A 13,619-nucleotide genomic window follows, 5' to 3' on the forward strand; every position below is an offset into this window, starting at 1 on the left:
TGAGCAAAATTATCTCATTTATTAAAATTATATCGTAATTTATATTGCAGATACTCAAAAGCGAAATTAGTACTCTTGCCCCAGATGCAGCAGCGTTAATTAGCAAAGGAGATGGTTTAGTTATGACGATACATATGGCTGATCCTGGACGAGCAGAAAAAATAAAGAATGAACATCAAGATAAGCTGAGAAGCAAATGGCATCAAGTTATGGCGGAAATTGAAACGCGCAGAAAACAGGCACAAAAAGCAGAAGAAACTTTACGGCAGTATAATAATATAATCACAGAACTTGAGGACTGGTTTAGAGATGTACCATTGAAACTTGAACAGGCTAATAATTATGAAGGTCAATTGGAATTATTTACCGAAGAATTTGATGCAAAACAACTACAAATAAATAGATTAAACGAGTTAGCTGTGGAATTAAGAAAACTAAATGTTAGTTATTCCGAATCAGTACGCTATAATATTAACAGCAATTGGCAAAAAGTTAGTTCACAGTTTAAAAGATTTAGTGGTAGCAAAGATAAAGACAAACATGTAACCGACAAGAAAGTAGAACTGGTATGTATGAATATTTGTTTGAATATTTATAAATCAATTAATATTTGATAAAGATTAAAATCTATCAAAATTCAGAATTTTTTAAATTGTTCTTATCTGCATTTATTATTTATTATTTTATATATTATATAAAAAAATAATATAAAATATATTTTTCCAGGATATTGGCGGTGTTAATCCACAAGAATTTATTGCGCGCATTATCAAATTGAGAGAAGCAATCTTGACTGTGTCACGATCTTTGAATTCTCTGCCATTGAGTGGTAAAGATTACGAATTATTTACAAGTCAAGAAGAATGTTTGAAGAAAATTGGCAATGCCTTAAATATTTTAAAACCAAGTGTCGATGAAGTGAATTACGCTTGTGAAAGTGTCACGCGACAAGCCAAAAGGGAACAAGCCGATCAGATAAAACATTTAAGTGAGAGATTGCAAGACGAATGGACAAGTATCAATCAGAGCTATGTAGAGAGACATAATCGTTGGCTTAAATGTTATGAAAAGTGGAGAGAACTCTATAACACGTGCCGAACATTTTCGGAATGGTTGGATAAGATGGAAGACGCTCTAAAGAAATGTAATGTTTTTAGCCATTCTAAGGCGAGCAAAACAAAAACTTTCGAATTAGAACAAGAAGTTTCTAGAATGCAAAGGACATTGAACAATATTAATGCAACAAGCACAGATATATCTAATCGGGCCTCTGTTGAAGATGTAAAAGAATTACAAAGTATAATTGAAAACATCAAGCAACGCTGGCAAAAATTGGTAGCCGAAATAAGCTCACGAAAAGAAAAGTGAGTGAAATAATATATAGTAATAACATTTTTCAATAGGAAAACTATATTGAGTATACTTATATCCGCGTTTTATCTCAATATTTTAAATAAATGTGTACATTATATTCTATAGTCACAAATAATAGTCATTATGATTAGAGAGTTATAAATTATGAAATTATGAGTTGCTAATACGGACAAGCATGTAGGATTGCGAGGAAAGCTCGGCCCAGCATTGAGCTATTTCAGTTGTGATTTGTCTGTGCTACTGTAGTGAAGTCAGTCAACTCAGAATAACCTCAGAATAAGCAAACATCTTTTAACATTCTTTTGTAAATCATATTTTATATAATAGATTATAATTTTTATTAAGATAATTTTTTGTGGCTTGACATATGTGGTTTGGAACAGATACTAAGATATTTTTCTTTTTAATGTGTATTATACTTTAAATATTTATATCAACGTATTATTTAGGAATTTTGCTATGGAGAGAAAAGTAAACAATGATGGCAGGATTTTGGAAACAGCATGCAACATCATAGAACAAGTGAACACTCTGTTAATATCTGCAGCAAATCCTTCGGACGAAACCTCATTATCGATTCGATTATCACTAATTAAGGTATGCTCACATATATTTAGAACATCTTTTTTTTAATTATCTTATTAGAATACACGAACGACCACTGAAGTAATAAAAAGAATTTATTATCTCTATTCTTATATCTTAAATATACACAAATTTTCAATTTTTAAACAAATAATATGTCAATATTATAGTTTTATATATAATGTATATTGACTTTTCGCGAAAGTTACTCTTATATGACATCACATTTTAAAAATGATCACATACACGATATATAACACTATAATATATATTAAAAAAGCACTGCTTAGCACTTTGCTTAGGTGTGACTTGGATAAGTAACGGAATTAATCTCTGCGAGATTTAGTTTCTATGGGTTATAGCCCAGTGCAGCATAATCAAATAAACCGAAACTTGTCCTAATAATACCTCTACATTTCTTGACTGCATATACTGAACCGTGCCAGGATATAAATAGCATTGAACTCTCACTTGCAAACAAGTTTTCTAGTAAAATTTGCCTACATATTTGTATTTTACTTTATTTCATAGATAATGCTAATTAACATTTAAAATGTATACATTATAATATAAATTATAATTCTTTTCTATATTGTTTTTAGCATATAGACTAAATTAATTTGGCTAGACTAATTTTTTAAAGCATAAATTAATAAGTATTATTTATTTAATAATTAATAAAATATTTGTAGGCAAGAGAAGAAGAACTTTTATCTCGGAAGAGGGCTTTGCAAACTTTAGTAAGTGAACACAACGTTCCCAGGGAAGAAGACGAGAGCAGCCGGCTTCTTTCAGATATGGATAAGGTATTGATTATATAGATATTTAGTAATATTAATTTTATGAAATGTTAAAACTTTGATTTAATATAATATACTACTGTCACATTTAATGTGTTCAGGCTAATGTCAACCTTTCAAACCATCGTGAGTACGTGGAATGCAAGCTTGCGTCACTTAGAAAATACATCTGTACTCTAGATGCTGTTATGGCATGGGTTATGGAAACGCGAACGCGATTAAGTATTTCACAGGAATTGCCGCAACATGAACGTAATGAAATGATTAAAAATGTTATGGTAAGTTATAACATACTTTTTTATATACATATTTAATAATTTTCTATATATTTAAATTTAAAAAATAAGTGTCAAATTTGTACTTTTATTTTTTTAGACTAAAGTCGAAGATCGTGAAATGGAAGTAAAAGATGTGTTAGAAAATTATACTAATTTGGAGAAAGAATGTGAATCAGCGAAACAGCCAGTTTCTGTTGAATTACAGGTACGTAGAAATGTTTATTATGTTTAATTTTTTCAACAGATTGTTGTAAAAATATATATTTTGATATTTAATTTTATATTACACATATTGTGTAGGAGAAGCTGAAGAAATTTAGAGAGGACTGGCAGTTCGTAAAATGTTATGGTGAAAATTCTGAGATTCCTTCCACTTCTGCTGGAGTTACATCAAAAGGTAAGAGAAACATTTGTGTGTATATTTTTACTAATAATGATTAATCATGATTAGTTTACTATACAGTTTACTATACAGCACAGTGACAATAAGTAAATATAAATTAACTAAATAAAATATGTCATATTTTATAACACATAAACAACATGTAACATTAATTAATATATTGTTATATCAAATTTGAAAAAAGCATTATCAAGGTGTATAATACATACTAAGCGTTTAATATGAAGGGGACCAATTCTAAGTCTTTTTGATTTCTTTGGTAAATGCGTGTCCTTATAGACGACACAGAATCTCTGAAGGAAACCGGTAGCCGGACAATAAATAGTACATTTAGTCGGTCCGGTAAGCGCGGCTACATTTCACTTCCACCCCATCCTGCAGAGCGATATATATCCGCCGCGTTAAGTGCAGCCTTTTCAGCGACTAGCCTGGTCCTTTTTCCTTTGCCACAGTCGTTATTCGATTGGTTGGTGTACTCGGACATAATGCCTTACTGTGTTGTTTAGAAATCTTTATATTGAGGGTATTTATCAAAGAAACTCCAATAGATACAAATAATATTTCTTCACATAATGTTTACATCATTTTCTTATATTAAATTAAGAATTTAGAGAAGAATTTTAATAAAAAATTATTTAAATTATTGGCTGACTTTAGCAAACACTTTAAAACATTTTGTTTATCTAAAATTTAATAAATCTAACTTGTTCGGAGTTTTAATTATAGATTTGTAATTATTAAGATTTTTTATTCTAATTATTAAAATAAAATATAATTGTCATTAAAATAAATATTGTCATTAAAATTAAGAAATTTTTTGGATATATTATATTCATTAATAACATTTATATTAATTGATAGCAGGATATTGTCATTATATGATTATATAACGGCAATGATTTAAAAACTTTATTAATCAATATTCTAATATTTTAATGTAATTGTTAAAAAAATAAAGTAGGTTGTTCAAACTATTTTACATAAATATATGTATATGTATATATATATATATATATATATATATATATATACCATATATTTATATAAATATATATAAATTTATATAAATATATATATTTGCAGCTATTGTCTTTTCAAAGATTGTAGTTAATTATTATTTGTTCAATTTAAATTGCATTAACTAAATGATAAGAACAATAGCAAATTTTACATAATGGATATTTAATCCTGAATTATAACTGATTTATATATTATCGACATTATTGTTTTCTCGCCAGTTACTTTATGTTTTCGAACGTTTATTCCTTGGATATAAATTCGGCCAAAAAAATTGTTAATTATACGATGCTGTTAATTTAAAAAATGATAGATTAATTTTGCACTGCAGTTTCGACACTAATTGTACGCATGCATAATTTAGACAACCGAACAACGCGAAATATAACAATTGTTTATCATATCATTCGCAATATTTGTTAGATATTGAGGTTATTTATTTTATTTTATTTATATAAAAATTTATATTTCGCGCGAAATAATACATCCTGATTCCGGAAGTATCAGATACTTCGAAAAAAAATAGTTAAAAAAAGCAATTTTTCATAAATATTTCAGTTATTTTAGAAGTCCGCTCGTTTTCAATATATTATTGTAAAAAAAAGTTATTTATCCTCTATTTTATCATGATTAATATTTCAAAATTAATTATAACAAGTTCTGTGCAATTTGACATTTTTTGTTAGATTATATTATGCTACAGCAACAATAAGATTAAAAAAAATTCAGATTAAAATATATATATTATTATTTTGACAGATTTTGTTGAAAAATACGTGATTATATATATATATATATATATATATATATATATATATTAATTGATACGCGATTAAATGCACATCAATTTTCTATTTGACTCGCGTAGTTTTATTACGTACAGTTGGTCACAATGGTATCGTAGATCAGTTTCCGGTTTTAGCGCGAACGCTTCGCGTCGTCCGCGTACTCGCTGCCGCGAAAATAAGTATATTTGTGCGTTTTTAAATGTCCGGAGTATCCGGGAGTGTCCGAATCGAGTGTCGAGATATCGAGAATCATGAATGTTAATTGGGTTTTCGGATTAATTACGGGACATGCAATAAAAATCCGCCGATTCTCGGTGATCGAAGTCGGGTCGCGAAAGGGTGCTTCCGAATCGGAGTGAAGTTGCCGCGCGTCCTTCGGAAGTGCGTAATCGTCTCGCGCGCGTAGCATCGCTGACTTCGTGATGCTGCCGATTAGTTCCCGAATTCGTCGCGCAGCTCCGCTCTTTTCGCGCGCTTTTTGCCGCCGAAAATGAATATTCGCGCGTTTTCTAATCGGGAGTGTTCGAGTCTGAGTCGGGATTATCGGGAATCGGAAGTGTCGGACTTTTGGATTAATTACGATATGGGATAACGATAATGATTCGCGCCGCGAAACGACGCTCGAATATTCTGTTATTTCGCCTGTTGATTATTGTGATGAAAAATGAGTGCAAAGTGTTGAAGGTTAACTTTATTTCGCCGTATCTATACGCGTTTCACTATGTCGAGACTAGTATCGGGAAGTGACGGGATACTGTTATTATTTTGCGTTGATCAGCCGATTTATATTTGTGTGTGGAAGTGCTAAAAAATGGAGCGAGTGTCGAGACCGGCGAAAAGGAATAAACGACGGTATGATGTGTTAAGTGAGTAAATTTCTCCCAATAATTCGTTTATTTTATTTGCAACGATTCGATATTATTTTGTCACAATAACCTTGTTTTTAACGCGCGTAGTGAGTTTTTTTCACGCATTATAGTGTGTCAAATTTATCAATTAATTTATCAAAATTAGGAAAACTAAACTTTTGTTATGATAATTACGATGTACGAAAACTAAACATCGTTCCTTCACGCATTATCGTGTATCAGATTATGAACTAAATTTCTGGTATAAAAATATGATGCAGTAAAATTATAGTTATCATAATTTCAATCTATTGTGCTTTTATTTCGATGAAATGCAAATAAAATAATTTTTGTGAGTTATTATAGGACATATAATGCAAGCGTAATTATGTTTAAAATGTTACATATGTATAATCAATAATTTAAACAAAGTAACTTGTTAAAAGTTGCAATTCATTATCTATACATAGAGAAATTTCTCTTAGAATTTATTCTGAAAATCATGGTAATCGTGGGATAATACGATATTAATTAATAATATGTTATTATAGAAGAATTTTATAACAGTTTGATTAAGTATTTACTCTACAATAAAAATATTAATATCTATCAATAAAATATAAAATAAGTGTTCGATTAATTTTATTGGTATGTACATAGTAAAATTTACTATGTCTACATTAATATGTATTTTTTATTGTAGTAAAAATCAGAGAAACTCTTATAAAATTTTTCCAATATCATATTTTATCATTCCAATATCATATTCCAATATCACCACGATTACCATGATTTTCAGGATAAATTCTAAGAGAAAATTCTCTCCGTGTATAATCCTATGCACAATTTATGCACAGTACAAAAATTTCGTTAGACGTTTCTAAAATCGATCGAAGTACAACAGATTAATAAAATTACGGATGACTGAAAAGATAAAAAAATCAAAAGTATAATTAACTAAATTTTTCTTCACACATTCGCGTTACGCATTGTAGAACAAATTTAAAACGAAAAACATCTTTCATTATTGTATGACATAGTCATTAGTTAGTCACATGTGATTACTGATCCTACGTAACGTGTTTTATTTGACGTTGATGTCGTCGCGATAATCAAAAATGAACGCGTCACTTGATCTTTCACGAAGAGCTTATAGGGTGGGAAGGAGAGGGAGGGGGAGGGGGTGTGCGATCGTCGTTCCACATAATGAGCGGATAAGCCGGCTAATGTAGTCGGTGGTGGAGCATTGCCAGACGGAAGATAGCTCAAGCTTCGCCGTCGCACATTTCTCTTGTTCACCGTATCCGTACACTCGTCTCTCGCCCTCTAATTTTGCACCGTCTCTCTCTCTCTCTCTCTCTCTCTCTTACCCTCGTTCACCCTCCGGCTAACCGGTTAACGTACCGAGATAGAATCAGACTTTGTCGGACACAAGTTTATACCGCTTCGCCGACGAAGTCGCACACGTGCTCACGAACACGTACGGATAACACCGTGTGATTATCCCTTAATTGACGCGGCCACTCCGAGGTGTAATCCGTTCATTCTGATTCCGTGCTGCCACATCGGTGTGTAAAAAATTACTTTACACAAGTTGGGCGAATTCTCGCGTAAGTGGAAATCAGTGCGAGATTCGCGTGACGCTCAGCCGTATATTAAAAAAGTATGAGAGAAATGGACAAGTATTAAAGCACAAAGCGCACGTAAGGGAGAAAATGAGTTTTTTTATCGTATAATATTCTCGGATTATATAGCACTCTTCTGATGTATATTTTTTATTTTTTGTAACCTATTATTTTATTATTTTTTTATGTATTTTTTTTTTTTTTTTTTTTGATAATTATTTTACTTAATAATAATAAACTAAATATACTCCTAATGATTACGTTATGTGAAATATTTTATGTACGATTTTATCTCTTTGAGAGTCAGAATTTTGTGGAAGATAATTGCTATGTAAAGCGATTACAGAAATGCAATTTGAAGAACATTGCGCATCATTAGTAGTTAATTACCGTGCATTTTGGCATTTGCTTATTCACACCCCTTAGGTAATCAGGACTGCCTCCAATAGTGAGATAATTAATAGGGAAATTGACTGCTAATTAGTTTGCATAAAAGCAGGATGGATCTGATAAATAAATATTGTAAATTTTTAATTGCTTTTCTTGTCAATAGACAAACTAAAAATTATATTTACAAAAATGTTTACATTTTGCAAAATTAAAAAGAATTATTTAATTAGCATATTTATTATAGATATAGCACAGGTTTAATATTTTTTTAAAAATAATAAATTTTAATATTTAAAAGGTTTTTTGCTTATATGTTCGCGAATATCAGATGTATTAATAGGAATTAATGTTTGAGTAATCGATGATCGGATGATTGGCATACTGTTATTATATAATTGTATATGATTGAATATAATATATTAATGTTTCTCTAAATTAATAATTATTTTGGAAATTTAAGTAACTAATTCATATAATATTGCAAACTATAGATATCTATAATTTAATCAGTTTGTTAGCAGAATATACTACAAAATTTGATACAGTCAATAAAAATTATGATAAAAATATTGTAAATATTACATTAAAATCCACTTTTATATATTATAAAATTGGAAATTGCATAGTTTAAAATATCAGAAAAAAATCAAGTTTCCAGTTATTCAGTTTCCAGTGATGAAAAGTTATTCATGTGTGGTAACATCTTAGGACTACGATATTTAATATATCACAAAATTATATAGAAGATTTTATAGCAGTTTTTTTAAACACATTTTTAATATGGCATTCAAAATTATTTTTCTGCTAATCGCGTTTAATTAAAAACAATTTGTCACTTCGATTGATTTCCATTTAATAAAAACACCAATCTTTTATCGAAACGATTATACAGACAGAGAGAAGTTTTATCGAAAATTATCTGATTCGTCGAAGTATGAAAAATACATGTGTATGTTTTGATTACATTATTAATAAATAAATTGCGTTTACGTTTATGTCGTTATAAACACACATGAGAATTTGCGGATGTAAAATCCCGGAAACTGAAGTTTATCGAACTGTGTGACGGCCTCTCTTGCAAATAATCGATCAGTGAGAAAATCTAGATGGGTGGCTTTTTTTTATGGCTCTCCAAGGAATTCACGGAGTGGATGGACCGTCAGTTTGCGCTACCCTTCCCATATCTTTCCGGAACTATCCTTACAGATCCATTCTTCGTCCGCAAGCGTATAACATCCGCCAACTGAATCCGCACATTTTGTCTGATGCCCCAAACTGCTTCAGAGTAATAGAATTGGTTCGTTTCACTTATAAAAAAATATCTCGATAGCTATTTTACACTTGTTCAATTGTGAATATTTATAGAAATATTTACACAAGTAAAATACGCTCATGAAAATATTATATTGTATTTGAACAAGGACTGTTTATTACTTATATGACATTATTTATTTAAAATAATTTAATAATATTACGCTGCGGTTTTGTTGAAAAAAAAGTTTAATATCTCTTCGATATTTTACAACAAAATAATTTTTTTTTTAAATGATTATTTAAACTAAATTACTTTATGCTTACTTAATTTATATCATTTTGAATGGAAGATTACGTGTTCAAAAATAATGAATATTATTTAACTGTTTTTTGTTTATATTTCAATCGAACGATGTTCACGATTTTGCAAATTACCGATATACACAAGCCTTTCTTTTACATATAATGGATAATATTAATGCAGATAGTTACTAAATTATTGATGCACGATCGCGCAAAGCAATACGGAATGCGCAATTATTTCGTTCGCGCACAGATCGTATTCGTGGCTAAGTAAAGCGGATTAGCATCCCCGAGTTCATTCAGTCCATAGCTTTCGCGGACATGATATTTCATCGTTTTGAAAGCGGATTAGCCGCATTCACGACTGATACCGACTGCCGAATATTCATGCTGATTAGTCGAATTCATTGTGAACCGTGATGACAACTGAGAATTTACATCGATTCTAAAAAAGCCGATTTAAACGATATTTATTTGGTGGCGGTTGTCCATAATAAACTAAATATGCATTTATGTTATTAATTTTCATTAACGATATAGCTTGTTAAAACTTTTAAATTTCTGCACCAACTTTTCTCTTTACAAGTATTTTTAACAACTATGGATCACGTTGAACTTTTTATGATAAAAGTCGAATTTTTAACGAACGTATATATATTAATAAAATTCCTTCTTTATAATTTCTTTTAGATTCGCTTTTCTATCATTTTTTTGACGATAGTTTTGCTATAATACAAATAAATTGTAATTAATAAAATAATAGTCAATGAGATCGAAATAACGGGATAAATATGATTTATTTGATTTTTTAGCACTTTTATAACAAGCATTATTGTGAAAATTAGACTATCTTCGCGCATCCGAGACGTTGTACATCGTGTTAAATAGATCAAAATTGTTATATATAATTCATAAATAATAACAAACGAGAAATGTTGGAGCTTGTTCTGTTGCGCGCTGACGCCGGAATTGTATTGTATGACGCCGTGTTAATTGCACGAGGGAGATGTTATACGAGGGAGGCAGCTTTTTATGCCGCGACTGCTGATGACATCCCCGCTGCGCGCAGCTGACCCTCTATTATTTCTCACCGTCGTTTCCCCATCGGGTGAGCGAAATCCTCTCTCGGTCGAAGATCGCGCGTTCAGCACGCCATGAATTCTTGAATACGAGAGTCTTGTCCTACGCGTTCGGTCACTTATTATTAGACTTAGAAATATTAATTCCATTTCTTTAACACATTTATTAATAGTGGAATTTGGACCATACTTTGCAATTTTTTCATCGTTTATTACCGTGAATGTTGAAGCTCGGGGGAAAAAAATTCTTCATTTTCTTCCTTTAAAATTACTTTTCTTTTGTACGAGTCTTTTGTTTGATTTTTGTGTGATTGTTCTTTTAAATTTTAATTATGAGAGAAGGTATTTTTTTTTTTCTGTAACATCTCCTCTAAGAGTTTTTATCCTTTTTTTAGAGAGAGGTAAGAACTTTATAAAAAAAGGCAAAGTAAAAATAACATTTTTCTATTACTATTGCGAATATGTATTTTATATCATAGTGTGATGCACATATGTGCAATATATATATAATATAAATTGAATAGTGAATATATATCGTCACTTATATTTACATTCTGTTCACGTAGGTAATATAACGGAAAGGTATCTCGATAAGATAGAAGTCACTGTGAAATTTTGTGTCGTCAATAAAGCGTCTAGTTTCATATAGGATTGTTTCATCAGTTTGTGCATCATTGATACTCGTATCGATATTCACGTGTATCTGATCATGATTGAAGTATATAGTGGCGATCGACGATAGAACGGGCTGTAAAGATGAAATAATCGTGAAATAATAATTCCAAAGTAACAAAAGGCGCAATCTTTGGCAAATCGATGCATTGCGTAATTTCGATTAAAACATACTCAGGGTAAATAATCGTATATAAATATATTATATAAATAAACTCCGGTAACTTATTAAACGCGTATATTTCGAAGTAATTAATTAATATATATATATATATATATATATTTCGGAGAACAGGAAGAGGGCGCGTATTTTGTACGTACATTGAATTACTGCTGAATGATACACGGCACGACGTTCTTTTTGTCAGCTAGGTCGACTATATGGCTGCATCTCACGTAAAAGCCGAGTATATCCCATCTCCATTCCATCCTCGATCGCATTCTGCACTCTCGTAGGGATGATTCAATTCGACACAGAAATAAGGTTTCTCGTTCAGGGTAGGGATAGAGTATAGATTCTTGCGACGTCAACTGCGTTTGCGGACTCGTTGGTCTAGCGAGCCTGAGATCCTTTCCATGTGACTTATCTTCTCGTTCTGTTTCAGCTCCTTCTCTTTTTCATTCGATGTTCTATTGTATTCTGATTCTATTATATTTACGATCGCATCGTATTTCTGATTTTTGTAATAATCAACATTTTACATATTGATCTCGTTGATGATATACATATATGTATTTGCATAGATTCGTTTAAAAATAATAAGTTAAAGGAGAAATTCTCCGTTTAAAATCTTACAATTTGTCTAAAGATTTAATAGAGAGTTCAATAAGATTCACACACGTACATTTTTTCCAAGATCTTTCTTTATAACATTTTATTTTGATGTATGAATTTACATTAATTCATATATTTTCCTCTTTTTAAAATATCTTTAACTAATAATAAATTTTTAATTAAAACTTTTATTAAATGTAATAATATATTCTATAATATAATATTAAATATATCAAAAATATAAAGTTTCCAATCATTTACATTAATATGATATTGATTTAAAGATGTTACTATTGATACAATGATAAAAGATACATTCAACATGCAAATGAGTTTTCCCTTCAGTTTACTCAGAGTAATTTTCTCTGACAATTTTTTTTCCTGAATGGGTAAATATACTTGCAGTATAGCTTCTGCAAATTATGTTAAATAGATAGCGTACTACCTATGTAACAATATTTGCGTTGCAATATATTTTATTCGAGCGTTCAAAAGGAACTTTATGAATAATTCGTGGTGCTCCCGCATGCATTGCGTAAATCGGATATGATCTGAAAAACATAACTGTGAAAGCGTGCTCTGCTGTTTTCACACGACGTTTTTATTAGCCATGTCTGTTGATATACTTTATATACATTTTATCGGAGAAACGCGCGATTAATAATAAACATCACCTTTAATAATTAATAAATCAGAACATATATTAGCCCGTGATTTATTTATATGACAGAAAAATATTTTAATAATCGTGAAACGGATATATCTCCGGATCACAGAATCGTTATTTCAACGGACGGGAAAAAAATAACTTGATCATTTTTAACAAAGCTTGTTCTGTAGCCGCGCGGATGGTTCATCAACGAAATTTCGAAACGGAGGAAACCAAAATTTACTCGTCCATAAAAAATAATCTAGCACGAGAACGAGAAGGTATAGCAACGCGTAAATCGCGTACAGCCGCATTACGAAGTCAGCCGATGGCGATTCCCGGTTTTCCTGGAGGCTTTCCATTCTGCTGCGCGAGCACATAAAGAAATCCCTGCGGAAACGAAATCACTTCGCAATTCTCGCTCGCTTATAACTTTCGCGTAACGACGATTTTAGTTTGGCCGTTTTCGAGACAATCGAGTAGTGCGACTCGTCCGAAGAGTCGACCCTTTTCTCTTTCTCTCTCTCTCTCTTTCTTTACCTGCACACTTCTCTTGACGTTCCTGATTGCTCGCGCGTGACAGACCTTTTCGATCATACGACCCGTGAGACCACCGAGAGGCGATCGAATGCTGGTACGACGAGTCATCAGAGTTTTATCGGGATCGCCGCGACTGGGTATATATTCGATCGTTTCCGTAGCGACTACCAACTTTTTGTGGTCGATGTTTCTGGTTAACGAGACCAGTCGTTTCGCGCCGAGATCGACGACGCTTTCCT

The 13,619-nt window shown here is 31.1% G+C and overlaps 1 protein-coding gene across 11 annotated transcripts in view; it reads left to right on the forward strand.

Annotated features, from left to right (window-relative positions):
* The window catches only part of LOC114929124 (dystrophin, isoforms A/C/F/G/H), a 420,071-nt gene that overhangs the window by 30,897 nt on the left and 375,555 nt on the right, over positions 1–13,619 (forward strand). For all 11 annotated transcript variants that reach the window (XM_085480171.1, XM_085480172.1, XM_029300536.2 and 8 more), the window contains 7 exons: positions 51–566; positions 727–1,364; positions 1,824–1,971; positions 2,652–2,765; positions 2,861–3,037; positions 3,135–3,242; positions 3,338–3,434. In XM_085480171.1, the coding sequence (XP_085336297.1) occupies positions 51–566; positions 727–1,364; positions 1,824–1,971; positions 2,652–2,765; positions 2,861–3,037; positions 3,135–3,242; positions 3,338–3,434 (1,798 nt within the window). The remainder of the gene's footprint in view (positions 1–50; positions 567–726; positions 1,365–1,823; positions 1,972–2,651; positions 2,766–2,860; positions 3,038–3,134; positions 3,243–3,337; positions 3,435–13,619) is intronic.

The sequence above is a fragment of the Nylanderia fulva genome, unplaced genomic scaffold, assembly GCF_048542155.1.
Source record: "Nylanderia fulva isolate GAGA-0341 unplaced genomic scaffold, ASM4854215v1 Scaffold14, whole genome shotgun sequence".
In the NCBI taxonomy this organism is placed as follows: Eukaryota; Metazoa; Arthropoda; class Insecta; order Hymenoptera; family Formicidae; genus Nylanderia; species Nylanderia fulva.